The sequence below is a fragment of the Eleutherodactylus coqui genome, chromosome 1 (genome assembly GCF_035609145.1).
Source record: "Eleutherodactylus coqui strain aEleCoq1 chromosome 1, aEleCoq1.hap1, whole genome shotgun sequence".
NCBI lineage: Eukaryota > Metazoa > Chordata > Amphibia > Anura > Eleutherodactylidae > Eleutherodactylus > Eleutherodactylus coqui.
In genome coordinates, this window is record NC_089837.1 from 477,629,968 (window position 1) to 477,657,615 (window position 27,648).

At 42.6% G+C, this 27,648-nt stretch overlaps 1 protein-coding gene across 3 annotated transcripts in view; it reads left to right on the forward strand.

The window, feature by feature from the left end:
• The window catches only part of TIMELESS (timeless circadian regulator), a 72,613-nt gene that overhangs the window by 21,687 nt on the left and 23,278 nt on the right, over window positions 1-27,648 (forward strand). For all 3 annotated transcript variants that reach the window (XM_066584812.1, XM_066584806.1, XM_066584820.1), the window contains 16 exons: window positions 583-736; window positions 813-927; window positions 7,745-7,807; window positions 9,112-9,213; window positions 9,378-9,533; window positions 11,392-11,525; window positions 13,075-13,162; window positions 13,547-13,723; window positions 14,398-14,615; window positions 15,694-15,797; window positions 15,920-16,089; window positions 16,705-16,827; window positions 16,908-17,059; window positions 17,140-17,237; window positions 17,375-17,495; window positions 20,690-20,891. In XM_066584812.1, the coding sequence (XP_066440909.1) occupies window positions 583-736; window positions 813-927; window positions 7,745-7,807; window positions 9,112-9,213; window positions 9,378-9,533; window positions 11,392-11,525; window positions 13,075-13,162; window positions 13,547-13,723; window positions 14,398-14,615; window positions 15,694-15,797; window positions 15,920-16,089; window positions 16,705-16,827; window positions 16,908-17,059; window positions 17,140-17,237; window positions 17,375-17,495; window positions 20,690-20,891 (2,177 nt within the window). The remainder of the gene's footprint in view (window positions 1-582; window positions 737-812; window positions 928-7,744; window positions 7,808-9,111; window positions 9,214-9,377; window positions 9,534-11,391; window positions 11,526-13,074; window positions 13,163-13,546; window positions 13,724-14,397; window positions 14,616-15,693; window positions 15,798-15,919; window positions 16,090-16,704; window positions 16,828-16,907; window positions 17,060-17,139; window positions 17,238-17,374; window positions 17,496-20,689; window positions 20,892-27,648) is intronic.

Here is a 27,648-nt window from a genome sequence, read left to right on the forward strand (position 1 = left end):
CTAATTCGCTGTTTGGAGTGCTGCCTTGACACTTCTTTGGAAGAGGGATGAATATATTTTTTTTGCAGTCCTGTGGCCATTGTGTGGATGCCCATACTGTTTTGCACAGTGCACATTGTCTTCTGTATTCACCTAAATAAGCTGCAGACCATAAGTATACAGTCAGGAGAATGAGCTGTGATCTCCTCTATTATGACTGTGTGATAGAGTTCTGTGATCATCATCATTAACCATGATAGGAGTGTCTGTGTTCCCCTGTAAGCAGTTTCTGTGGTAAATCCATGTAACAGTATCGTACAAACTGAGAATTTGTCTAGAATATTAATCTATAACCTCAAGTAGCTTTGAGCTGGTTAGAACTGAGATCACCTGACCATCTACAAACAATACACCTTACATATTGTGCGGAATCGGTGTACAATATAATAAACCTACAACTTCATGTTCTTTACAGACTCTTGTCCAGATTTTTTCCTTGCATTATTAGCTTTACACAAGATTTGTGGTATTGATAGTAATGAGAAAAGGATAATGTCAGGAATGCATTTGTTTCCTAAGTCTCTTTCTTATGTTCCACTTTAGAGAGCGTGAAAGACTTGATCCGTTATCTTCGACACGAGGATGAAACCAGAGATATCCGACAACAGCTGGGTGCTGCCCAAATTCTGCAGAATGACCTTGTACCTATAGTCATCCAGCACAACAATGACAAGCAACTCTTTGATGCTGTCATCAGGTAACTAGTATGTGCAAGTGGGAGATATTTCACATTTATAACAGTTTCATAACCAGAGAACTACATTGTTTTACAGGTTAATGGTAAATTTAACCCAGCCAGCACTTCTGTGCTTTGGAAAAGTTCCACAAGACCCCACTTTTCGCCATCATTTCCTGCAGGTTGTGTCCTACCTTCAGGCTTATAAAGAGGTGAGGTCACATTTCTATTCCAGTCTTGATCCTAGAAACTTGTCAGTGAACAGTTAAAAAAAAAAAAAAAAAAAAGACACCATCGACCCTGGTCCGCATTGCATTTTTATTTTTTTTTTTATCTCTGTTTAATGTTTATGTCGGTAAAAGCCCCCAACATACTGCTGGAGGCTGTGTTGAATGCCTAACAGTAGCATCCATCACCGATAGACAATGGTATTGGTCTACTGAATATCTGATGAGCTTCAATAGCTTTTCATGATATACAGATGTATTGGTCTTTCATTTGACTGGCAAGGCGCACTACGTCGATTTTGTAGCACTCTTATGTTGTTTGCGTAGCTAAGTAGTCAGTAGACTACAACGGGCAGCACAAATGCAGTAAAGCAGCAAATGTTCGACACAGTAAAGAGATATGACACAACAACAAACGTTTTTGTTTGGCACCTGTCATCTGTATGGGTGCTATACTATTATTCATTTTACATATCTGCCATCCTTAGGCTAGTATTTTTTCAATGTATAAGTCTATTATGCTATTCCTGATGTTTTTTATGGTGTATCAATACCAGCTAGAAGCCTATAAGCCTCTGTCTAATGGAGCCTTATAGACACATTTATTGATCGTGAGGAACTTTCTTAATGTACATGCGAAATTTAAGCAAAAACAAAAAAGTGATGTGATCAGGATCTAAGAAAATTCATACGTTTTTTGGCTAGAACACTTTTTTGCTGCCAATTCTGACACTTTTAACTAATGCACACAAAACACCAGTCACAGTGTAAAAATGCTGCACAGCATCATCGATGCATAAAAATTGTTTTGCAGCAAAATGTAACATAAAAAAAAATTGGATTGAAACTTTATGGTTAAAAAAATGTGGCTAAAAGTTAGCAAAATCTGATATTTAAAGTTCCTCCTAAAATGTGTTCATATATGCCTGTGTCTACCTGTACATATTCATATGTTCACCAGAACTGAAGAGATCAAAATTCTCTGTGGTGTGGATGCCATTAAGCCCCATAATGCAACAGGATGTACAGCTACATCTTGCAGGTTCGAGGTATATATGGAGGGGGGATCACAGGCCGATCACACTCCATACAACTAACAGCCGGCACCCGCCCACAGCAGCTCTAATAAGCCGCGCCACTGATCGCAGCTGTTATTCTTTTAAATGCTGCTGTCAATCCAGACAATCCTTTAAATGCCCTGATGATATTTGAGGGTCCTGCACTGCTCCTTGGTTGCTATGACAGCCAGGGGCCCTTCTTGTGGGGACTAAAAAATCCTGGAAAAATTAGTTTTAAAAAGTATTATTAATTATTTAAGAAAAAAAAAAGTAAGTTTAAAAAAAAAAACAAAAAAAAAACTTTTTACCATCTTTATAATATAATAAAATCTAAATAATAAAACAAAAAAAACATCTGGTATCGCTGCATTTGTAAATTTCTATCTATCAACGTTACGCATTATTTACTGCGCACAGTGAATGTCGTCAGAAAAAATAACTCCAGAATTTAGCTTTTTTTGGTCACCTTGTCTCCCAGAAAAATGTAATAAAAAGCGATCAAGTCATATGTACTCCAAAATGGTAACTATAGGACATCACGCAGAAAATAAGCTCTTGCACAACTATGTGGACGGAAAAATCTAGAGAAATTAAATATCTTTGCGAAAAAATAAACACAAAAAAGGCACAAATTTGATACCGTAATAATCCTACTGACCCATAGGATAAAGTGAAGTAATTTTTGTTGCAATGTGTACGTCGTAGAAACAAGACACACCCAAAGATGGTAGATTTTCATTTTTTTTCCCCTCATCTACATTGATGATTAAAAGGGGTTAGGAAAAACAGGAAATGGGATGGAAAAAAAAGTAGAACTAGTATTTTATTCATTTATATACTGCTCATTCTGAGCTGAACAACCCAATGGCCGGTCCTATCAGTGAATGTTTCTACATGTACAGTCATATACCGCCATCAATCATTGATAGGACCACCTAGTGGCCTGTTCAGCTCAGAATGAGTAGAGATGTAAATGAATAATTTACAAGTTATAGTGAATCATTCTCCATAAATCTAATATATCCATCTGCTCAGCTCCTCCTGCTCTATAACATGTTGCAGTTCGCCTAGAACGTTTGAACTTTTTAAAATGGGCCACCCTGTTTTTCAAGCAGCCTAACCTAAGGCCCCCTAGTGACTGCCATAAAAACACGTTTGCTCATTGAGAGGCTGAAATTTCAAAAACTCCCCCCCCCCCCCCCCCCCCCCCCCCCATTTTTACACTATAACAATGTAAATAATAAGAATAGAGATATTTGGTATTGCCATGTTTGAAAGAGTCCAATATAATTAAATCTACTTTCTCGTCTGTATCATTGGAGGGCACAGCAAGACCTTGGGGTATAGTTTCTGCCACTAGTAGGCGACACGAAGCATAAAAGTATTAACTCCTCCCACTTGCTATACCCCTCCTGCAGGCATAAGCTAGCTTAGTTTTTTGCTCAGTGTCTGTATGAGGCAGACCTCTTTATTCAAGGTCTTCAGGACCACATGGCTGTGGTCAACACGGCAGGCAGGACTCTCCCTGTTCCTCATGAGGAGAGCAGAAGAAAAGTTGGCACATCAACTCTGAAAGAAAGCTTAATAGTGACCCGCCAGCCAAAGTGTCCCCATCCTTGAGCACTTGCATCCTTTTTAAAGGACAGCGAGCAGATGGGGTGTTCATTGCTGGAGATGAGGGAACATTCCCAGCATCAGCACACCCGGCAGAGTAGATAAGTATTCTCCCCCTGCTGCCCTGCCCCCATAACAGGAGCCTCCTCCTGTGTCACTGGGCCTGCCATGCTGTGTAATTTTGCCGCAGTGATGTATGTATTTTTGCGGCGGTTGTTTACTTGCAGCTATCATGGCGGCCATGCTGGTTTTTTGCCACCATTGGGGTGGCGATGCTGTTTTTTTTGCCGCCATTGCAGTGACGTTTGTATCCTCTCTCATCCCGAAACGCTATGGCCCTTACTCCTAGGCTCCATAGTCTCGCTTCCTCCCTGCCCAATTGAACCTCTGCATGATTCTTGCCTTGCTGACGCCTGTAGTACCTCCCATGCCGGAAGGGGTACTTTGCACGGGGATTCTCTGGACTCATCGCCCCTCATGTTTGTTCCGCACCGGATTGAACATTGGCTAGCGACTAGCTCCCCGGTCACCACTCCTGCAGTTCCCTGCAGCCAGCTGTACCGTAGTGTTGGAGTCCAGGATGACACACGGATAGGGGCGGCCAGAGCCACATACCAAGTACGTGCTCTCTACATTACGAGATCTACATCCAGTAGAGAATATCTCGTCTTACAGACAACAGTGTTAGAACTGGTTGTCAGAGTTACTCTGTTTGCTGAGACCTGTGGTACCTTCCATACAGACAGAGTACTTTGCACAGGAATACCCTGGACTCTGCTCCACCCCGGGTTGAGCCTTGCCCATCAGTAGCTCCCCTGTTGCCCCTCTTGCAGTTCCCTGCAGGCAGCCTAGCGCAGTGTGTCTTGAGTCCAGGATGACACCCCGACAGGGGCGGCCAGAGCCACATACCAAATTTGCTCTCGCTACAGTACAAGATTACATCCAGCAGAGAAGATCACATCTCACAAACGACAGTGTTCAAACTAATTATCAGCATCTCTCCAGGCTTGCTGACACTGGTGGTACCTTCCAGATGGCCACAGGGATTCTCTGGACTCATCGCTCCTCATGTCTGCTCTCACTGGGTTGGTCCTTGTCTAACAGCTAGCTCCCTTGTTGCTGCTCTTGCGGTTCCCTGCAAGCAGCTAGTGCAGTGTCCAGATCCAGGATGACAATCGGACAGGGGCTGCCAGAGCCATGTACTATGTGCGCCCTCACTACAGTACGAGATTACATCCAGTGGAGAATATCTCGTCTTATGGACAACAGTGTTTTAGCTAAGTATCAGCATTCCACCAGCCTTGCTGAAGAGCAGGGTTGCCTTCCATATGGAAAGAGTACTCACAAGAATTGTGCGCACACATCGCTCCTCGTCTCTGCTCTGGAATGGGGGAGCCTTACCTAAGGGCTAGCTCCCCTATGGTGGCCCATCTGCAGTTTCCTTGCAGGCAGCTTTGGCGCGATCTCCACTTACAGGATGAGACAGTCTGTAGCCAGGCCAGAGCCGCATATGTTTTGCGTTCTCGCCACAGTACAAGATTGGTGGACAGTCAGTCAAAGAATATCTCGTCTTAGGAACAGTCTTGTTCTAAGTATAGTGCTAGTCTGGGGGTTCACCCTCCAACAGGGACCCAGGGGGCTGTAGGTCAGTCTACTAGCTCCCTTTTGGTCAGCTGTATAGCACACTGAACCTCTAGGGGTCCGATCCCTCTGGCATCTATTGCCTTCTAGGAAGACTGGACTGCGGCTGTGGCCATGCGGCCGTGGGTCACTCCGGTTGTCTGTGATGCATGAATGATTCCTGTTGAGATGGAGCCTACTGCTGACCCTAATTTCCTTGATTGAAGATGATTGTACTGTCGCCATAAGGTGTACTCTGTAATTCAGAGTAGTTTCTAACTTCGCTCCTAGAGCGTGTCTCCAGAGATCCTTCGTATGCAGGTACAAGGCGTAGGGTTCTGGTCCGACGTTAGAGCCTGTCCGACAACTGCTTCGCTAATCAGAACAGTTAGGATGCCAGGCATCCTCTAGTGCCTCATTTTGACGAAAATCAATTCGCTCTATGACTGGCGCACCTCCCATTGGATGGGTGCATTTGCGTCAGCAGACCATTTGCCTGGGTTCCTCGGCGATTACGCAAATACCTTTTTTTAAGGTCCTCTCGTTTGTGCAGACCAGTATTGGCTGAGAGCCGCTGGAAGTAAGTTTGCTTTTTCACATGTCTGGTTCAGTTTTCGGACTACGCCTTATAGAGCTCCGTCCGGCATAGAAAGAGTTTTACACTGGACTGATCCAGAAGCATGATGCGATCCTCCTGGACTATTTCCTCCTGCATTGTTGCTTGCAGGAGACCGTGAAACAGTATGCACTAATACTGATTTCAATTCCATTGCTCGCCCCTCCCGACTCCTTACGTTTCCACAAATGGACCAGCGAGATTCGCGTACTTGTGTTGTCTTGAAGTAGCACCAAATTTTATGTTGCCTGGTTAGAGTCATGCGGTTGCTGTGACATCTTGGTAAGGAGCCACCCTAGTTGAGAACCCGGAGATATGCCATTTCCAAGATTAGACTTCTTCAAAAACCATAGGCGTCGTGCAGAAGGTGGGGAGGGTGCTGTGGCTGTTGCCACAGTCTCTGAGGGCTGATAATATTTTTAAGCCATGTGTCCCCATCTGCAGTGCTCTCTGGTAATGGTAGCTCCCATACATGGCCTGGGATGCTTGCTGCTAACCGTTCAACAGCGTTGCTGTCGTTAACGATGGCCTCCATAGAGGGGTGTTAGTCTGGATTTCAGCGGACCCTGTGTTTCTTTAGGTCGACAGCTGAAGACCCCCAGCTCTCTGTGCTGACGTCACGTCCAGCTCGCCTTAACTACTTGTCTGCCTTCCGAGCAGGAGACGCTATCTGGCAGAATTTTCCTTGTCCTCAAAAGAAAGTTGTTAACAACCTGTTGCATGTTACCTCACTGCATGTAGTATCCGGGTCCGCGTCAATGAAGATTTCGGTTTACAATAGCGGTTTGTCCTATGGGACGCACCAGTTACAGGTGGGCTTGGTCTGACTTCGCAAGATTACCTCTCTCGTGGCTTTCGTCAGCAGCCTTGGCTCTGGGCTGGCCCTCCTGCTAGCCCAAGTCATGTCCTTGGTTTTCTGAGGTGGGCTCCTCGCTCTGACTTCGCTCCACGATAGTACAGCGTCACCATGTCAGGGACATTATACCTTCAGGCTGCGTTACGGCATATGTTATTCGGACAACGGGTGCCTCGTCGGGATCTTTCTCTCGGTGGGTTGCTGGGACCGATACTCTGGCCCCTTTAAGCTTCGTCTTTAAGCTTGCTTGATGCCTGGGTATCCTTTAATGCTGGTCGAGGGGAAAGAGCTGATTACGCTTCTTTACACCTGCGGCTTCTTACATTTTCCAACTCCCTAGGGTACTGCTCTAGAACGTCCCAAGGTCTTGCTGTGTTCCCCAATGAACAGGACGAGAAACGTACCGTAAAATCTTTCTCGTTCTGTTCATTGGAGTATCCAGCACCCGCCCAGTCTGGTATTAGGACTGTAACATATACTCCTTGTTAGGAGGGTCCTCAGTGCAGTCGCTCATGGTGTTAGAATGACTTACAGTTCTTGAGTATTGTTATTTATTAACAGTTATTGTAGTATCCTACTGGCTGCTCTTACTGCTTGCATGCAAACTGAGCTAGCTTATGCCTGCAGGAGGGGTATAGGTAGTTGGAGGAATTAACACTTTTATGCTTAGTGTCGCCTCCAAGTGGCAGAAGCTATACCTAAAGGTCTTGCTGTGTCCCCCAATGAACAGGACGAGAAAAAGATTTTATGGTAAGTTGTACCAAAAAATTTTTTTGTCACCACTTATGTTGTAAAAAATGGAAAAAAAATTAAGAAATCCTATGCATTTGCAAATTACAGCTTGTCCCTAAAAACAAACCCTCACACAGCAAAATAGTGATTGGTTCACTTCAGTGTGTCAGCTTTCTTTTTACTAAGCATAACTGTAAATCATTTGTGTGTCGCAGTCCTGTTTTATATTCCATTTATTGTGAACCACGAATTATTTGCTTAGTAGTAACTGAGTTGATCTGACTAAATGTGTTTTTATATTATCAGGCATTTGCAAATGAAAGACTCTTTGTAGTATTGAGTGAAAAGCTGTATGACTTGTTGCAGATGGTAAGTGATCCAGTATATCTGTTAGTAATGGTCAAGCTGGAATGTAGTGGGGGGTTTTTTTTTTTGTTTTTTTTTAATTGCCTGTTTTGTCTGGTAATGTCACCCAGTAAAACATTTGCTACATTCACACAGGTGAGCATGATGAATATTGTGCTATTCAACGTGTGTTTTACCCGCAGATGCAAGTCGCTTTTCATGCAAAATAGCTTTGTATTGCTTGGGTGAAATTCCGAACCTAATGCGCGTGTTTCACAGGTGATAGAGAATTGCGAGAGTTTCTAATCACACGGCATGCGAGTGCCTTGCAATGTCTTTAAGGTCCCATTGAAACAATGGGCAATGTGTTCCAAAGAACATGAAAGATTAAAAGATGCAGCGATTTGAAAATTTTTTTTTTGTTCTGTACCTCGCAATGAGGGGCATACATCGCTCATATGAATGACTCCATTCAAAAGAAATGAGAAAAGAAAAGAATGGAGTTCATATTTGCACAAGTGTGTGTGTGTGTGTAGCCTTATGTTGAAGGAGTGCAAATCTGTTGCACTTCGATAGCATGCTTTAGATTTGAAAATCGGCAGCATGTTGTTTTACCACATGGAAATCTTCCCCTACATGTGGCATAGCGCTTTTTTGCTTTTTTTTTTTTTAAACCACATCCACATGTTTTCTACTGTAATTTTGATTTTTGTTTTGATGTGGCAAATCTGCAACAAATATGCCACATCTGAACTTACCTCTACATTTCAGAGAAGAAACTGTTCAACCTTTGTGTTGCACATTGCTTGATATCTTTAAGCCTCATGTCCACGGGGGGGGGGGGGGGAGGGGGGCGGGAGCCCCGCTGCGGGATCCTACCCTGCCCGCGGCATCAGGAGATTACTTTCCAGTCTCCTCCGTGCTGGTTGTCCGTCGTCAACTTCCCCCGCACATTCGCAGTGGAGATTTTTTTTTTTTTTTTTTTTAAATCTCCTACTTTCCCGCGGGACTCGCAGCACACTGAGAGTGAGAGTTCCGGGTGTTCTGTAGATTGGATGGCTTTCATTGACTTCAGTGGAAGCTGTCCCTGCGGGATCCGCGGCAGCATGCAGCGACTTATTTTTTCGAATGAAAAGTCGGGGGGAAAAAACCCTGCATGCTTTACATAAGCTGCGGGTGCCCATGATCGTCTACGGGCGGCTTGAACTCCGGATTATCCGCACGGGTGCCCCACGCGGATTCTGAAATTCAAGCCCACCCGCGGACATGAGCCCTAACTCTTCTCTAAAGTACATTTTCTACTTCTTATCTTATCTGTTTTCTGATAGGATTGGGAACAACGTGAAGAGGAACATAACTTACTAATTGAAAGGATTCTTTTACTAGTACGAAATATCCTTCATGTACCTCCTGATCAAGATGAGGAAAAGGTATTTTCTCATTCTTTATTACAATCCGTGTTTGAAGCTATGACATTTTGCAGATGTAAAGCCGTATTATAAGACAGATTTGCCACAGTGAAAGCATCTTACCTTGAAGCAAATGTAAGAAATTCTTTATCCTTGCCTTGCTCATTACATTTTGCCTCTTTCAGAATGTGGATGATGATGCTAGTGTTCATGACAGAGTATTATGGGCAATCCACATGAGTGGTATGGATGACCTGGTGAAGTTCTTGGCTAGTTCGGAGTCAGAGCAGCAGTGGAGCATGCATGTCCTAGAAACAGTGTCTCTCATGTTCCGAGATCAGGTGAGTAACTATCAGACATCTGCAAGAAGTGGAATGATTTATTTTGGCTCAATGTCCTCGGGCGGATTTGATTTGCAACATCGGCACGAATGATTCGCAGTTCAAGCCGCTCATAGAGAAGCGTGGGGCATCCGCAGTGCATTTAACACCTGTGGATTTGATTTTAAATGATTTGCGGATTCCACGCGCGTATAATAAATATCCAGGGGCTTTTCAATTTAGGTAGCTGATTCACTACCCACTCAGGTGATTCTCCAGGATATCTGGTTCTAATTCTGTTAGTTCTTCTGTTTGCCGTTTGATTTCCACCATCATTTGCGTACAGTTCTTTTATATATTCCTGCCATCTATGATTGATTTGTTCAGGATCGTGTAGTTTCTTGCCATTTTGAGGATGCAAAAGGAGCAAGAGCCATTTTAACTTGAGTGAAAAGCTCTCTGGTTTGTCCCTTTTTTTGGGGGTCTGCTTTTTCCATGTGGTGTGCTTCCCAAAACTATTCCTTGTGTATCCTTGCTTCGCACTGAAGCTGGCCATTTAGCCACTGGAAGTTGTCCCCGTTTCCAGAAGCTTTTGCTTTTCGTCGCATGTCGACGATTTGGGTGGTGTCTTCTGCCAGCCAGGTGGTTCTTGTTTTCTTTGCTGTTTCTGCTGTAATGATTTTTACTTTCCTTCCATAGTTTGTTTGGCTTTTTTTAAGGTGTTAAGGAATTCGAAATTATTCTTCTACTGCTTAACCCCTTAGTGACAAAACTTTTTTGTTTATTTCTATTGTTTTTTCCATCCCCCTTTTAAAAAATCATAATTCCTTTTATTTATCCGTCAACATAGCTGTATATGGACTTGTTTTTTGCGGGATGAATTGTATTTTTCAATGGTTCTATTCAATGTACCATATAAAGTACTAAAAAACGTTAAAAAAAATCTTTAAAAAAAAAAGTGGAGAGAAATGGGAAAAATTCCGCCATCTTTCAGTGCGTCTTGTTTCTACGGTGCACAAACTGCAACAAAAATGACATAACTGTATTCTATGGGTCAGTATGATTACTACGATTCTAATCTTATATATCATTTTTTTTCTTTTGCAGTACTACTTTTTTCAAAGATATTTAATTTTGTAAAATTATTTTCTGCCGCCATCTTCTGTGCTCTAAATTTTTTTTTTCATTTTTCTGTCGACATACTTGTGTGAGGGCTAATTTTTTACGGAACGTCCTCTAGTTTGCGTTGGTACCGTTTTGGAATACATATGACATTTTGATCGCTTTTTATTGCATTTTTGTTCTTGAAAACCACGTGACCAAAAAAAAGCGCATCATTGTTATTTATTTTTTGTGCGGGGTAAATAATGCATTACTTTTATGGATGCAGCGAGGCCAAACCTGTATTTTTGATTTATTAGATTCTTTTATTAGAACTATGGCAAAAAGCCGTTTTTTAAAACTTTTAGTACTTTATTTATTTTTTTGAGTTTCCCTGGGGTACCACAACTTGCAATGCTTTGATCACTCCTGCAGTATGATGTAATGCCATAGCATTACATCATACTGCTATCGGGCAGGCAATCTATCAAGCCACCCCACAGGGATGGCTTGATAGGCATTCTGCCACGAGAGTCCTGGGGCCTTTCAGAGGGCTCCCGACTGCGATGACACCCACACGGCTTCTTGAGATCTCATCGCCGGGGGCCGTAGAAGTCCCCCCAAACTTAATTCGAGGGATTTATATGCTGTTGTCAGAAATGATGGGAGGTCAGTGTGGAACTTTAATGCTGCTGCTGTTTTTCTGTGCAGTATTGTATGAACAGTAGACATTTGTCCATTTTTATTATTTTTTCCATATAAATGAACTGCTTTGCAGAATGCTGAGCAGTTGGCTACGACTGGTCAGACCCGCTTTTCGGCTGAAAGAGCAACAGACCTTAAAAATCTGGAGATTCTTCGTCAAAGAGAAATGGCAGAAAAAAAGAACAGAGTGTTTCAGCGTGGTACCCGGTGAGTTTTTGAAAATTTGTCATTTGAGAACGTACAGCAGTGGCCAAAATTGTGGAAACCTTTTAAAAAAAGTGCAGTGCATTTTTTTTTTTTGGCACATAAATCCAGTTTTTATTTTTTGTAGTGAACGGCAGCTGTGTTATGTGAATGGATGGTGGCAAGAGAGCGAGGGGAGAGAAATTTCCTGCACTGCCCCGCCCCCCCTGCTGGCCGCTTCGTGAACTAGCCTGCTCTGCTAGCTGCCGTGTAGGAGAACGGGAGCGCGGAGACACAGGGACGAGTGTCGGGCATCGTTTGCCCGACACTCGTCCTGTGTAAATGGTCCTTTAATACATGACCTTGAGAGTTGAATGCTACCATGATCTCCTTAACTATTTAAACAGCTATTTACATTGGTTATATTCCCGTCAAGAAAAGCCTATTAATATGAACCTGAGGAAGTTGTGCTTGCTTTTTCTGGTTATTTAGCTTTGACTTTGTAGAGAATTCAGATAATTGAACAAGTGTTGCCCTACATTCTACGCTTAATTATCTTTCCAGTGATTTTATATAATCATATGGTATTATGAGACATCAAAAATGTTGCTAAAAGTGCTGTTTGTCCTGATAAAAACTGCAGTCTTACAGAATAGTAATACTATTTCATAAGTCTGACTACCCTCTTAAGTTCAGTTAGATCAGCTTGTTCAGTTACCATATTTGAAATATAATCTAGTTAAAAACAAGTGAAGTGTCAAAGAAACGTTTACATATAAGAAAGCTACTAGAAACAAAGAGATTTGTTATGTTAAAGCACAGCCTGTACTTTTCATAATAGATGGATGATAAGTGGACATGCATCAAAAATAGTCCAACAAAAAAAGCGTGTTTAAAACTTTGTTGCATCCCTTTTACATAACCTGGCTACTTCTATTCGAAGCTTGAAATATAAGCCCTACCCCAAAAATAAGCCCTAACTACACTACATGGAAAAAAGGCAATACTCACCTAGTAGGCGCCGTCCGGGCCCCTCCCACTGTACTCTGCGGTGACGGCAGGCTTCCATGCAGTTGTATTTCTCATGAAATAACAATTCTGGGGTATCTTTTCTTAGAGCTGTGTTGTTACTTTCCCCTTATTCCTTGTGTGAATGTCTATCTGCAATGATGGATAATGACAAATTATGTAGGAACACACCCTATTGACAAGTGGAATGTTCCATTTGTCAATATAGTCATATATTTCCAGGAGAAATAACAGAGGAACAGCACGACTGAGTTCTAAGAAAAGAGTCTTTTGAATTGTATCTAATGGAGATTACAAGTATTTACTAAAACAGGTATGTCAGGAGAATGGACATGTCCACTTTAAAGAAATCTGCTTTTGACTAAAACCATAAACACTAGACTTTGCTTAGTATAATCACATGTAAGGGGTTCGTTCACATGTCTGATTTGCATATTGTAAATCCAACACGTTTTCTTATATGAAATCCCTGGCAGAAAACAAATATTTACTTGTGATAATTATACAGATCAATTGTATTTACTAAGTTGGATTTCTCTTCTAGGCATTCCCGCTTTGGTGGCTCATACATAATTCAGGGTTTAAAGTCTATTGGAGATAAAGACATAATTTACCACAAGGGGCTACATAATGTAAGTATTTTTCATTTGAAGTGTTTGGAGCTACGTATGGGTGCGCAAACAATTGTTCATGTGTGTTGTAAGGTGATATGAAACGTGGTATAAGTTTTATAAGACACATCTGCTTGTATGTATTGGATAACTATGGGGCAGATAAATCCTACTTTGTGTGTTTTTGTAGATGTACGTAGATTTAGATAGAAGCCAGATAGACCCCGTTACAGTCCATTAGGGCCGTCCGGCGCTGGATCAGGTAGTTCTGGTATTTTCGTTTTCTGGCACTGAGGACAGAGCTGAACAGTGAGAATCGGCCAGGGTGCAATTGTGAATGTGGCCTAAGCCGTCTGTTTTGTTAAGAAATGTCTATTACAGTATTTAATATTTTGTGGATAACAGTTTCAGAATTACACCCATGACCTTGGAAAGGAATTAAAGAGGGTCCCTAAAAGGAAATTACAAGCCAAAGATACAGAGGCGCGCCATCGTTCTGCTTTAAATGTCCGCCTCTTCTTGAAGGAGTTCTGCATTGACTTCCTAGAGAACTGCTATAATCGACTCATGTACCTTGTGAAGGTGAGTGATGTAGTGAGACATAACTATTAAAGGAACACTAAACGAAGTAACTAATGGTAAAAATGATACTGAAGAAAAACTTGCGCATGGCATTTGTTTCAGTAGCATTACAGAATAAGAAGGAATTCTATTTAGAACACTTGCGGAGAACACAAGTGTTTTTCCCCTTGATCCCTGTGATTTCAGTCTGACGGTGCAGGGCTTAGTGTTCTTTGCAGAAAGACCAGTGATAGTAGGCAATTGTCTTACGATAGCCATATACATTAGACAGAAGAAGGGTTTTGGATGAACTGTCAAATAAGCAAGCGCCTGGTGAATGATCAATTTGCAGACTGAACCATACAATTTTTAATTAATATCGACGGTTACAGTTCAAACTGGCTATATGTGTTCAGGACACCAGGCAATGGACGAAAATTTCAAACCTAAGTTTTGGTTTTTTTTTTGGGGGGGGGGGGGGTAGTTTGTCATTGATCAGCTAAAACGATTGTTCATTGTTGATTTCTACCCTATGACAATCGTTTTGGGTTGAAATTATTTTTTTTAACTTTAGACTGAATTCAGATGGCAATTTTGTGAGTTGTGCCCAAGATTCTCTGGTGCAGCTCGCATCGGTTCCAATTATCTCTGTATAACTTATCTCTGTATAATTTTAATAATATCTCCTCTTGAAGGATCACTTGATTCGTGAGAAGGCGCAGCAGCATGATGAAACCTACTACCTTTGGTCTATGGCTTTTTTCATGGCATTCAATCGTGTGCATAAATTTCAACCAGAACTTGTATCTGAAACTGCCAGCATAAGGACTTTCCATTTTATAGAACAAAACCTTACAAATTACTATGAGATGATGCTAATGGACAAGAAAGAGGCTACTTCTTGGGCTCGCAGGTAGGACTTTTATGGAATTAATTTTGTGGGCATTTTTGCTAAGTGCGAAGAATTAAACCTTGCTGTTGTACTACATTTATTCTTTTTAAGCAAAGTATACACTATACTTAGCAGTTTTGTAGTAATTTTGTAAAACGTATACTTTGACATGCTTATAGAGACCTATGTTAACATAATAAAAATATTATATAGGTGATGCTGATTATTGGTTTTGCTTTTGGAAGTTATTTCGTAACCCCTTAAAGGGATTTTCACAAAATAGCTATTATCACCTATCCAAGAGACAGGTGATGAGTGTCTGGTCGCTGGGGGTCACACTTATGGGGACTCCACCAATCAAGAGAATGGGTATATTAAGGGTTCCATGACATGGACATATGAGCATTTTCACGCATATCGGTGTATTTTACTGTACTTTTTCTGACTGCAGGGCATGTTCTTTTGCACGTGGCAAACAAGGCGCACTGTTTGAAATGGCTAATGAGTTCCAGGTGTGTTCATTTTCCAGCAGACTTATGCAGTGTATTACGCATCTCCTTTCATATTGTGTGTGCATTTGCGTACCCCATTTGATTTCTATGGGGACCTTAGGTGCGCAGTACAATAGAGCTGGTCCGCGTGTCCCCATGCCTCGCGATGGTCTCGAGCAGTGTTGCTGCAAGCTACAGTGTCCTCCACGCTGACACTTCAGTTTCTTTCTGGTGACAGGGGGACTTTGAATACCCCGCCTCCAGCAAAACGAGCGCTATGATTGGATTGAGCGCCAGCCAATCACAGCGGGCGCTTGATGAACTAATTACAGCCATTCGGTGATGTCATTTTTTTCATGTAGGTTAGCTAGGGCTTATTTAAGGGGAGTGATAAACTGTACTTCTGATGTTTCACGATCAGTCTCCATCTGTATTTTACATAGGGTGGCCGGAAGTTGCCTTGGCGGTGATATTGAAATATACGTTAACCTACATTGTGTGCTGTTTTAACCTGTGGCACTACGCAATACCTAGAAATGGGTAGCTGACTTGTTTTTTAAACTACATGTTCTGTTTTCCTGCTCAAAATGTACATATTGTAACTACAGGATGCATCTTGCACTAAAGGCCTATCAGGAACTTCTCATGACTGTTAATGAAATGGATCATTCAAAAGACTCCTCTGTACGAGAAGGTAGCAAAGTCATTAAAAGTGAGTCATCCTTTTGCTTTTGTGTGCTTTTTTTAATGTATTGAATTTTTTTTTTTTTTTTTTACAAATGCTTGATATTGTATGTCTGGCCTTGTAAATCTGGTGGGTTTCTTTCTTGCTAGATAACATATTTTACATGATGGAGTATCGGGAACTGTTTCTTGCACTCTTTCGTAAGTTTGATGAGACCAAACAACCACGGTCGTTCTTAAAAGATCTGGTGGAAACGACGCATTTGTTCCTCAAAATGCTAGAAAAGTTTTGTAAAGGGAAGAGCACGGTTATGGTGCAGGTAAGCTTTGCAAAAGCACTTGATCATGACTTGTTTCCGCTATATGTACTTTGTATTCTGCACTCTCTCAGCACTTGCAGCTTGTTTGCTCAAATGCCAATTTTACTTGCCTTTCATCCTAAGCTTTAAGAATTAAAAATTATTATGGTTCAGGTAGCCGACTCAAGGTTGACTCGGCCTTCCATCCTTCCAAGGTTGGTAAAATGAGTACCCAGATTGCTGGGGTGTATAACAGATGACTAGGGAAGGCAATGGCAAACCACCCTGCAAAAACAGTCTGCCAAGAAAACGTCAGTCCTGACTTGGTGCTTGACCCAGGGGACTTTACCTTTACCGGCTTTCTAATATGAGTGTTCATTTTTATACTGTAATAAAAGCAGTTTACGTTGTTAAGAATTGTTACTTAGTTCCACATGCATTTGTAAAGATGGAAGACAATGTGGAGGAAAGTTGCTATCCTGTTGTACGTGATATAACGTGGAACTCTTAAATATCCACTGGTTGGCACTCTTTCACACACTGCTGAAATGTTGCTAATTGGTTGCATTAGACTATATATAGATGAGTGCTATATAAAAAGCCCCACATATATTCTCAGTGTTTTCTTGCAAATAGAGTCGCAAGGTTAAAAGAAAGAAAAAGAAGAAATCAAGTCGGCGTGAGGAACAGACTAAAAGTTCTGAAGAGTTGGAGGAGATTTGGACATCCCTTTCAGAAAAGCTAAAGAACTGTGCTATGGTAATAATCACCATTGTTCGGAAACTACTTTAAGTCTAGTTGTGGATTTCTTATGTCATCTCGCTCCATAACTGTCCTAGGGCTTAGAAAGTCTACCTGATGAAATTGTGCCTTTTGACGCTGCTTCTGAGATACCTGTCGAGGAGCAAAGAACTGAAGCTTTGGTGCGAATACAGAATGGTCTTCTAAGTGGCCAGGCTGGAGAATCGCTTGTTCTGCTTCGTTCTGCAAGGTACAATTTATGTAATATTTATCACCCAGCCTAACAATTGATTTTAATAGGAATTTTATGTAGCTGTATCTTTTCTACAGAGAAGTATGGCCAGAGGGGAATGTGTTTGGATTTTCAGAGTCTAGCCCCGAAGAAGAGGTCGAACTCCTAAAGCAAATTCTCTTTGCTGATCTTCCGAGTAAGTAATGAAATGGGGTTAATTTTGTTCACACAACTACATACTAAGTTCATAGTTCTATCATTTTTGTTTCAACATTTTAAAATTTATTAATTTTCTGAATAATATGTTGAAGCAAATATTTTCATTAACTACAGGATCTAGTCGGATGGAAGCCGTTCTAGACGAAGAGGAAGAGGTTGAGGAAGTGGAAGAGGAGGAGCTAACTTCTGTACAAGTGTCTGAAAGGGAATTTAACTTCTTAGACTACCTGAAACGGTAATTTGAATTTGTATATACAGTCACCTTTACTATGTTATGCACATATACCATTAACAGTGCGTTCTGGGCTTTAGAAAAAAACTTTGAGTTACCTTTGTATATAGGGAGAGAACTGTCAATCAAGCCAAGGGATGAAACCAGTGGGGAAAACTTCCACAGCAGACACTTCTCCCTGTGCCTGCCTTTTTTTAAATTATGCTTACTCTGAAAAGTTACAGCCTTTAGACCTGTTTTAGATGAGCTTATTTAAATATAAAGGATGCATAATACGGATCCGTATTCCAGACTTCTTTAGAGATGACTTTGCAACCTTATATCATCAGTATTTGTCACCATATTGTTTTTATTTTCTACTGGGAAAATTACTAAACCGTATGCACAATTGTCTTAAACCAAACGAAGAAAAGAAGAGCAGCACTCCAGGGAGTAAAAAATCACAATGGTATCTTTATTATGCCCATAAACACGAACAACGTTTCAACCCTACTTCCAAGGGTCTTTGTCAGTTCTGAATAACACATACAACTTCACAACATAAATAGCAACACTAGCCCCACCTTAACCAATCACAGATCATGTAACATAAGTGCGTTAAAATAGATCACATGTTATAGGGTGAATCAGTGCAGGAACGCAGATGAGCAATGCATAATTAATCAAATAAACGCTTTAGTGTCATACCTTGCACTGCAAACCCAAGAAATTACTTCCACCTGTTCGTATTCCCACCGATACAGTCGCATATTGCTGACATCAGTGTGGTTTGGTTGATACATTCCTGATCCAGGGTCCAGGATCGTGTCGAGCGGGCACTATCTGTGTGATGTTATCCTCCCTTACAAGACAAGGTGAAGTGTGTGCTGTGACCAGTTGATTTGTGATCACAATTGTCTTAAAGATAAATACTACCAAGCAAATGATTAACTCCTTAATGACACGGCCTATTTTGGGCTTAAGGACGCAACAATTTTTGGCGGATTTTCTTCTCCGTTTATCAAGTCATAACTTTTTTATTTTTCCGTCGACGTGGCCGTATAAGGGCTTGTTTTTTGCGTGGCAAACTGTAGTTTTTATCGGTGCCACTTTTGGGTACATAGACTATATTGTAAAACTTTTTTTTTTTATGATAGGGAGAGAAAACGCATCAATTCTGCCATAGATTTATTTTTTTATTTTTTTTATTACAGCGTTAATCATGCAGCATAGATGAGACATTCCATTTTTTCTGCGGACCGGTACGGTTACAACGATGCCAAAATTCAAACTTTTTTTTTTTTTTTAGGTTTTCCCACTTTTCTGCAATAAAACCCCTTTTTTTTGGAAATCTTTTTTCTATTCTAAATTGCTGCATTCAAAGTCCTGTAACTTTTTTATTTTTCGATGTACGGAGCTCTGTGGGGGCTTATTTTTTGCGAGACGAGCTGTAGTTTTTACTGGTAGCATTTTGGGGTACATATGGCTTTTTTGATCACTTTTATTGCGTTTTTAGTGAGGCAAAATGCTAAAAATTAGCATTTTGCCTCAGTTTTTTAGCGTTTTTTTTAGTGTTTTTTTTCCGTGCACAGTCAAAAGAATGTGCAACTTATTGTATGTGTCGTTACGGACGTGACAATACCAAATATGTGGGGTTTTATTTTTTTTTCCTCCTTTTTTTTATGCTAATCTGAGAAAAAGCATAAAAAAAGGTATTTTTTACTTTTTTTTTTTTTTACTATTTTTAATTCATTTTTTTAATCTTTGTTTTTTTTACACTGTTTGTGTCCCTCTGAGGGACTTTAACCACTGCCCTGATGATCGCTGTCATAAGGCATGGCAGAGCAGTAGCTTATACAGCGATCATAGGCATAGGCAATACAGGACGCCAGTGTCATGGTTGCCATGGTGACAGGCCGGGCTCTCGCGATGACATCGCGAGTTCCGGCCGGAGACAGAGGGAGTCCGCTCCCTCTGTGAACTCTTTCCCTGCCGCGATCTACTTAGATCGCAGCAGGGAAGGGGTTAACAGCGGGACGCTGGCTGTGACTGACAGCCGACTCCCGCTGCGGGATAGCACGGGATCATATGTGATCGCGCGCTATCTCCAGGACGTAAGTTTACGTCCTGTTGCGGGAAGTACCAGGCTGCCAGGACGTAAACGTACGCCCTGCAGCGGGAACGGGTTAAAGGTCTAAGTGCTCTTACAGCAATCCTGGTGACAGACAGACGTGCTCAATTAAGGGCTTATCAGGCACATATCATGGCCAAAATAGCAGTTTCCTTTCACAGCGACATGAGGGAGTGTCCTTCAGAATGTTTGTTTGTGTTTCGCATCAAATACAAAATGGATCACTATATTTGTAGTATTCTTTAATGAATTGCATATTCTTTGTTGTTTTGATGCCCTGTAGTAATCTTTCAGTTCAACTAAATAGAAGTTCTGTGGTCTAGGAACTTTCATTTTCTTTTATATTGAATGCACTTTTCTATATATGTGCGTTCATGGTTGTGAGCAAAGTAAAGTAAAAATCCCTTTAACCCCCTCAGTGGCAGGTTTATTATTACCATATTATAGCAGGGAAATCTCCGGTGCTAGCTGCGCGGAGTATGTAGTAAAAACACCGGACGATTTCAGATGACTGCTCAGTGCTCTGCACATTTCAGCACTAGAGCTGTCCACCGAAATCTTTCAGGGTTTAACTGCATGGTCAGTGCAGCAAGCCACCCCCCCATTTTCCTAACAATTATTTTAAATATTTTGCAATTATTTATAGAGTAACTGCACTTTTTATATTAGACATATTTTGACAGGTACTGAAACCTCTTTTGATCATTGAGGTGAAGGAGCTTCAGACCTCAACCGATCACTGTGCTCCTTTGCCTGTCTTCATTGCTTGTTGGATGCCCTCTGCAGCTGAAGATGTGAGCATTGATGTCTATAGAAGTCTGTGTCAGTCTTCCATTGCCTAGAGCAGCCGAAAAGTGGAGAAGGCGTTCGAAAGAGCACAGCGATAGGTTGAGCTTTGCAGCCCCTTCATTTCAGCAATCCGCAGGGGTCTGGCGGATCAAAACTTGACTTTTGACAGGTCAGAACGATATGTTTTTTTTGTTTGTTTGTTTTTTTTTATTTTTTAGTAAATGGTCTTTTTGTCTTTAAAAATTTTACATGCATTTTTATTAGTTACTGAAAGGTATTATCTGGAATTGTTCCCTAGGTTTGCGAACGGCAATGTGGTGAAGACCTATGTTATACTTCTAAAGCACTACCGGAATAATAGTGCGCACACTAACCACTGTGTGGTGAAAATGTTACACCGAGTTGCGTATGATCTGAAAATGGAGGCATTTCTTTTTCAGCTCTCTGTTTTCTGCATTTTTAATCATGTTCTCAATGATCCAGCTGCTAGTGCCTACAAGGTAATTGAAGTTCAAGCACGTTCCTACTCAATGTGTTGATAAAATTTGACCCCCAACCGTAGTGCATCAAACTGGTTAGTGCACATTACTGCTTTAATTAATAATCCAAATTTTACCCTTGTGCTTTTCTTGTTGCTTCTTTAGGACCCTTTCATACTGGTATATGTCAGTTGTGCCTAAGATTCTTGCGCACAATACTCATCAGACACCACATAGACACCCCCGTCCGTCTACTTTACGATAACCATGGCCAATGGACATTGCATGTCCGATTCTGGTCTGGATATGGACCAAAATGGGTCATGCTTTAATTGCTTTATTTCACATGGACCATTTAAACACCTGTGTGAATAACCTTATTGACTATGTGTCTGTGTGCTGTCCACAAAATATACAGACAGCTCACAGATGGAAGACACGCCTGTGAAAATAGGCTCTTACATTAATACTTTTAAAATCACCAGTATTGAGGTCCATCTTTAATAACATTGAAGTCCGAATAGATATTTTGGGGCAGATATACTTAAGTCTTTTACACCAGTTTTCTGGTGTATAAAATGTTGCACATTTTGGCGCACAGCGTATTATGCACCAAAACATGCAACATTTTGGTATTTGCCACAATGACTTTTTAGACTATAGCTTCCCTTCATGTGGCATAAGGGGATGCCATGAACCACGTCTGCAGACTGTGCTGACGCCTGTTAAAAATCAACACAGCCCTGTGAAAAAGGTGGTGGGCAGAGGCATGTGACATTCGTCTCAAGCTACTACTCCCCTGCAACACAAGATGGAGGAAGTTAAACTATACCGCCAGTAGTCATATTAAGTGTGTGAAAATTGCAGAATGTTAATCTAAAGTAAAAAAGCGAAATGAGTGTTCTATGCTATTTGTTAGCTTCATTCACTTACCAGCAAGCTTGAATTACTGCTGCCCTTTAGTTTCTACCTGCTGAGAGCTAAAATAACCTCTTAACCTAACAGCATAGAAGGAACTTACTAGTTAATAAAGTCGGGTGATTACATTAGGCTATAACCTTTTGTCAGGCAGTTTGTAGGAATTTATGAACTGGGAAGGAGTGAAAAGTGTGGGGTTAGGCTTGTAGAAACAATTATCGAACTGCAGCTCAAATGTATGTGTAACATGGCTGATACGGATAATAACTTACTGTCAGTGGATTAGAAAGGAGATGTCTCCAGGGCAAGAAGCTGAGCTCTGAAGAGAGATTCTTCAAAAATATGTGAACAGATTAAATTAAATTAAATATGTATATTATATTGTACAAAGAAATTGCAGCACTCGCTATAGATGCAATCAAAGAAATGGTTTATTCCTTCATGCAGTGTGATATAGGCAATGACAAGCATATACAGCAAGTTCTTCAATTCCTTTGCTCTATTTACCTCATCCGCTGATCAAGGTTAGGGTTGCTGCAACCCATCTGGAATTTTTTCTTTGGGATATATAGTGCAAAAAAACCCAGGAGTTTTTGTATAATGTACTGTAAAATCACTCGCCACATTCATTGGGGGACACAATAAGACCTTGGGTATGGTATAGCTGTTACCTTAGGAGGCGACACTAAGCAAAGAGAATTCGTCTCTCCTACTAACTATACCCCTCCTTCAGGCACTTAACTAAATCAGTTTGTAGGCAAGCAGTAGGAGATAACTGATGAAAAACTTGATATTGAGGCTATACGTAGAATGATAGTTCTAGGGAAAGAGTCAGGCTGGATCGAGGGACGCCCTAGAACAGACATCAGCACCAGTATAAGGCGGATGCTGTGTCCCCCAATAAATGTGACAAGAAAGTGATCTTACAGTAAGTTATACCAAAAATCCTGTTTTCTCGTCCGTATCATTGGGGGATATAGCAAGACCGTGGCACGTTCCAGAGCAGTACTCAAGGGGGAGGGGCCAGAAAAAATGAAGACACTAGCCTGTTCACGGAGGGCGCTAATGCGACTCCATTGCGGATAGCGATAAATGTGTGCTATCCCATGACAGACATAAGATAAGGAGACAGCAAGTGTTTCTGTCCTAGGAAGGAACAATTGCCAGTAGAGAAATACAATGTTGTTATAGAACAAGGGAGATAAACTCTATCCCTACAGAAGCTACGGACCAGGCGAGCAAAGTCAAGAGGAAAGCACGATGTGCTTTGTAGCTTGTTACCGCTAAGAGCAGGCAAACTACTGACCTGAGAAAACACTAGAATGGAATACCTGGGCTGTTCTTGACACTGACCCTCAAACTGCCTGCTGTTGGGGCAAAGGTTAAGAGGGCCAGAACCTGGGATTAATTTTGGCACCCATGGCGCACGTGAAAAATAGTAAAGGACCAATTACGAAGGTCTGATGACCGAAAAATAAAATAAGTAGAAGGTCAAGGAGCAGAATACTACTAGTGGATGTACCACAATTCATCTAATTGGAACGGCTCCTGGGAGACCGGGAATGTTGAAGGGCTGGATGACAGCGAGTCACCTTCAACATGGACGAGTAAAACTGGTTATCCCTTCTTTAATGTATAGAAATCTATACACAAATCTTAATCATCCTTGTAATGGAGAACTAGAGGCTAGTTACTCACTACGCTCCAAGCGTTAATACTGTATGGATAAACCTCTTATTGCCGTACTATGTAACACAGGGGAGAACCTAATATACAAATCCCCCCCCAATAAAACTAGCTGTAGACCTTAGCGGTAGTAGTGGACTATCTACAATGTCATGGAGAGGCTCGTTCAAAAAGTTAAACTGGAGCAGACCACCGCATTGGACCACCGGACGTCACTAAGCCAACACAGCCAAGATATCGATGTCAGCCCGGCCTCTTACACTGATGACAGAACGCCCCATTGTACTGTCCCAGAATTCTTAGAGTCTAGTGCAGAGAGATATGCGCTATAATATCATTACCATATTGATCAGTATCCACATGCAAAACCAACCGTGTCATACACCCTGCTTAAGGGAAGACGGTGACAACTCAAAGTCCTGGGAATGTAGATGCAGGTTACGCAGACTGCCGCAGGATGGAGTTAACCCTCCCAGAATGGCAATATAATTCTCTGCAGACTCCATGCCCGAGCATGGACAAGATGCTGCTGTATGATGTGCTGCATGATAACCGAGTAACTATAAAGCTTCTCCAGCCTCACTAATGACGGACGATTGTCAGTCACGCGGATAGAGCCCCGAGGGCTCACTGTACTCTGCCCCAGAGGGAAAAAAATGCAGGAATCTAAGATTTGCTGTAGCAAATATGAGAGAAACAGCATTGCACAACACTGCCAGAATTCCTCCTAGGAAGATGAATAATGCACTAACTAGGGTCAGCAAACAGTGCCCAACCAGATGGGAGCAACAAGAGATAAGGCTATAGAAAACTCCCATCCATCCCCCCATACAAGGGGCGCATAAGGCAGATGACTATCAGAGCCATGGCCATGAAGGGATGGAGAACCCCCAGCCCACCATTACACCTCCTTCACATCGGGGCAATGAAAAAGCACCGTACCAAGGAAACCTGGCTATGTGCTAGGCCGCGACATGAGAGCCAAAGAGCCGCGTGTCACTAAACGTTCTAAGAGGGGAGAATACGGTGGAAAAATTTTGAGTGATCAGGGGCCTGAAACGCGGTCCCACAATTAGTTCCCCTATGAGAGCGGATAGTGAGCATGAGTAACCGGACTTGTGCGCCACCCATAATATGGGGGTTGGCAAGTGTCCCAGTTTACTATGACTCCTCCAGGAGGAGGGTAATATGGTGGATGCCACTAAACAGCATACAGTGATGCGCTACTGACAGAGAGAAGGCATCTACTATCACTCCTACATGGGAGCGAAAGATAAGAGAATAATGACAGAAGTCCTCCTTGAGCAAAATGCCTAATACAGCCCTCCCATTACCTCCCCCTGGAGTAATGAAAAGAATGATGGTTGTCGCAATAGCCTGGCAATCCAGAAGTAGGGAGTCGCACAGACTAATACTCCTCCTTGAAAGAGTATGTATCCATGAGTAGTCAAGCAGAATACTGAGACCCGCAGCCCTACCATTACTCCTATAGAAAAGGTGTAATGAGTATGAGGATGACTGTCATGATTGACTAAACTTGTGTGAACGCCAAGATAGAAGTTGCACTGTTACCTATTACAGATAGTCCCCTACTTGTGAATGTTCGAGTTACGAACTTCGCAAGATACGAACAATCTGTCCTGCACAGTATGATGTAATGCTATAGCATTACATCATTCTGTGCAGCGATCGGGCAGGCTTCTATCAAGCCTGTCTGGTCAGATTGCAGGACGGTGTGCGGTTGCTAGGCAGCCGGGAGCCTTCTGAAGGGCCCCAGGACTGCCTATGTAGAGCGCCTATCAAGACTATCTGTACTCCTCTAAACGGGGATAATGTAGCGGGTGATGGAAGACCTCAATCAACACTCCCAGCGAATACTGGGACTCGCTGTCCTACCGTTACTCCTTCTGGGAAGGGTGTAATGAGACATAACCGCCCGAACCTTAACTAAAATGGCAAAGGGCGGTGTCCCAGCGATCATGCGAAATGCGGATACCCACTTACCCCCATTACCCCTCCTGTAAAAGGGGGTAATGAGGAGCGTCTGGACGCCATGATTGCCCGAATCAATGCGATTTAGAGTCGCACGGGTTACAATTACTCCTCCTAAGGAAGGGGGTAATGGCGTGCATGTTTGTAGCCCTCATGCGGAATACAGAGACTTGCAGTCCTACCATTACTCTTTCTGAAAAAGGGGGCAATGAAGAAGCATATGTTCTGAGGTCACGATTGCCTGGATCTAAGCGATACCTATAGAAAGTCGCGTGGCGACAAATACTTCTCCAAGGAAAGGAGAATGCAGATAAGACGGTAGTCATCCATTAGCAATCATGCAGCATATGGAGACAAAACTGTCCTCCCATTACTCCTCCTGTAAAAAGGGGACAATAAGACTGAGTACGGATCTTACGATCGGCTGGATCTGTGCGACACCGGTACAGAGTCTCACTGCTTCCCATTACTCCCCCAAGGGGAAGGGGTAATGTTGGGCATAACCTAAAAACATCCGTGATAAGTCATGCAGAATACGGACATCCACTGCCCCACCACTACTACTCCTCCTGTAAAAGGTAATGAGAAAGTGTACGGTGATTGCCTGGATCTGTGCAACGCCGGTAGAGAGTCATACAGCTCGCCATTACTCTTCCAGAAGCAGGGGGTATTGTCATGGATGACAGAAGCCATCGGTGAGCAATCATGTAGAATACGGACACCCACTGTCCTACCATTACTCCTCCTGCAAAAGGGGGTAATGAAGTAGCGTATGGATTACCCAATGGCCTGGATCTGTGCGACGCCGACTGAGTGAGCTGTGTCTGGATTGTGTGAGCTGATAGTCACATGGCGTACAGTTACTCCTCCATGTAAGGGAGTAATGTTTTAGATGACTGCAGAAATCAGTGAGCCATCATGCAGAATACAGAGACTCACCATCCTACCATTACTTCTCCTATAAAATTAATTAGGTAGCGTATGCTTGTCACTATTGCCTGGGCCTGTGCTACACCGATAGTCACACGGCGTACAATTACTCCTAAGGAAAGGGTAATGTTGTGGATGACCAAAGCCATCAGTGAGCAATCGTATAGAATACGGAGACTCTCAGTACTACCACTATTCCTCCCGTAAAAAGGGGGTAATGAAATAGTGTACGGATGTCCCAATGGCCTGGATCATTGCAACGCCGACTGAGTAATGTCGTGGATGACTGTAGCAATCGGTGAACCGTGGGTGATCTGGAGTCTCACTGTAACTCGAATACTTATCCTGTGGAAGGGAGTAATGCGCACCTTGATGCCAGTGCTTTCCTGTTAGGCATATATGGCTGTACAGCTAATACTCCTACTACGTGAAGAGCACAGCTAGTTATGGTGTACATGGACACCTGCCCGCCGAGGCCCTGGGTTTGTGTGACTCTCCACATCAGAGGGCCTCACTCGTCCAGACAAGATCGCGCACATTCGAGTTCGACCGCTTGCTCGGCGGGAGGTGAAGCCGTAGTGGGACCTACAGGCGCCTGCCGTGATGGAATGCAGTTCGCACAGTGAGACAGTGATCGCATGCAAATTTTGCATTACCGCGAGCACAGGTGTAAAACCTGGGTCTGGCTGTAGGGTATCCAGAAGCTTCCGGTGTGGGGTCGGACATGGCGTTAGCACAATACGGCGCACAGTGCAGCTGGGTAGTATTAGTGTGAGGGGAGCTGCAGGAGAGGTACAGCGCAGAGGAAGTTGTCTTGGGCAGAGCTTACCCGGTCCAGGGGGACACACGGATCACAGCTAGAGCTTCTGGATCAGCGCGTCTCCTAGGCAGCGGCAGCAGCATCATCCCTGTTCTCACACGTCCAAGTGGAGCAGAGAGCAGTTACGAATAACAGGCAGAAGAAGGCCCAAGCCGGGACCTCAATTTTGTGTTTCTCCCAGGCTCCCTTACAACGTCCAGGGGGGACAATGCTGCACCTTCCAGCTTCGCAAAGGCCGCGGGGTTGCTCAAAATGCCTGCGAGAGCTCCCAACCGCCACTGGGGCCACTGACAGCGCCATAACGGCAAAAAAGAGAGCAGGGCCTAAATTTACCGCCAGATGTGGCGTGAGTCAACACGCCAGTAACTTTAAAAACTAGGTTGCAAAAGCCACATCAGCAGCGCTGGTGCCCACTAAGCCCGCGGGGGTCAC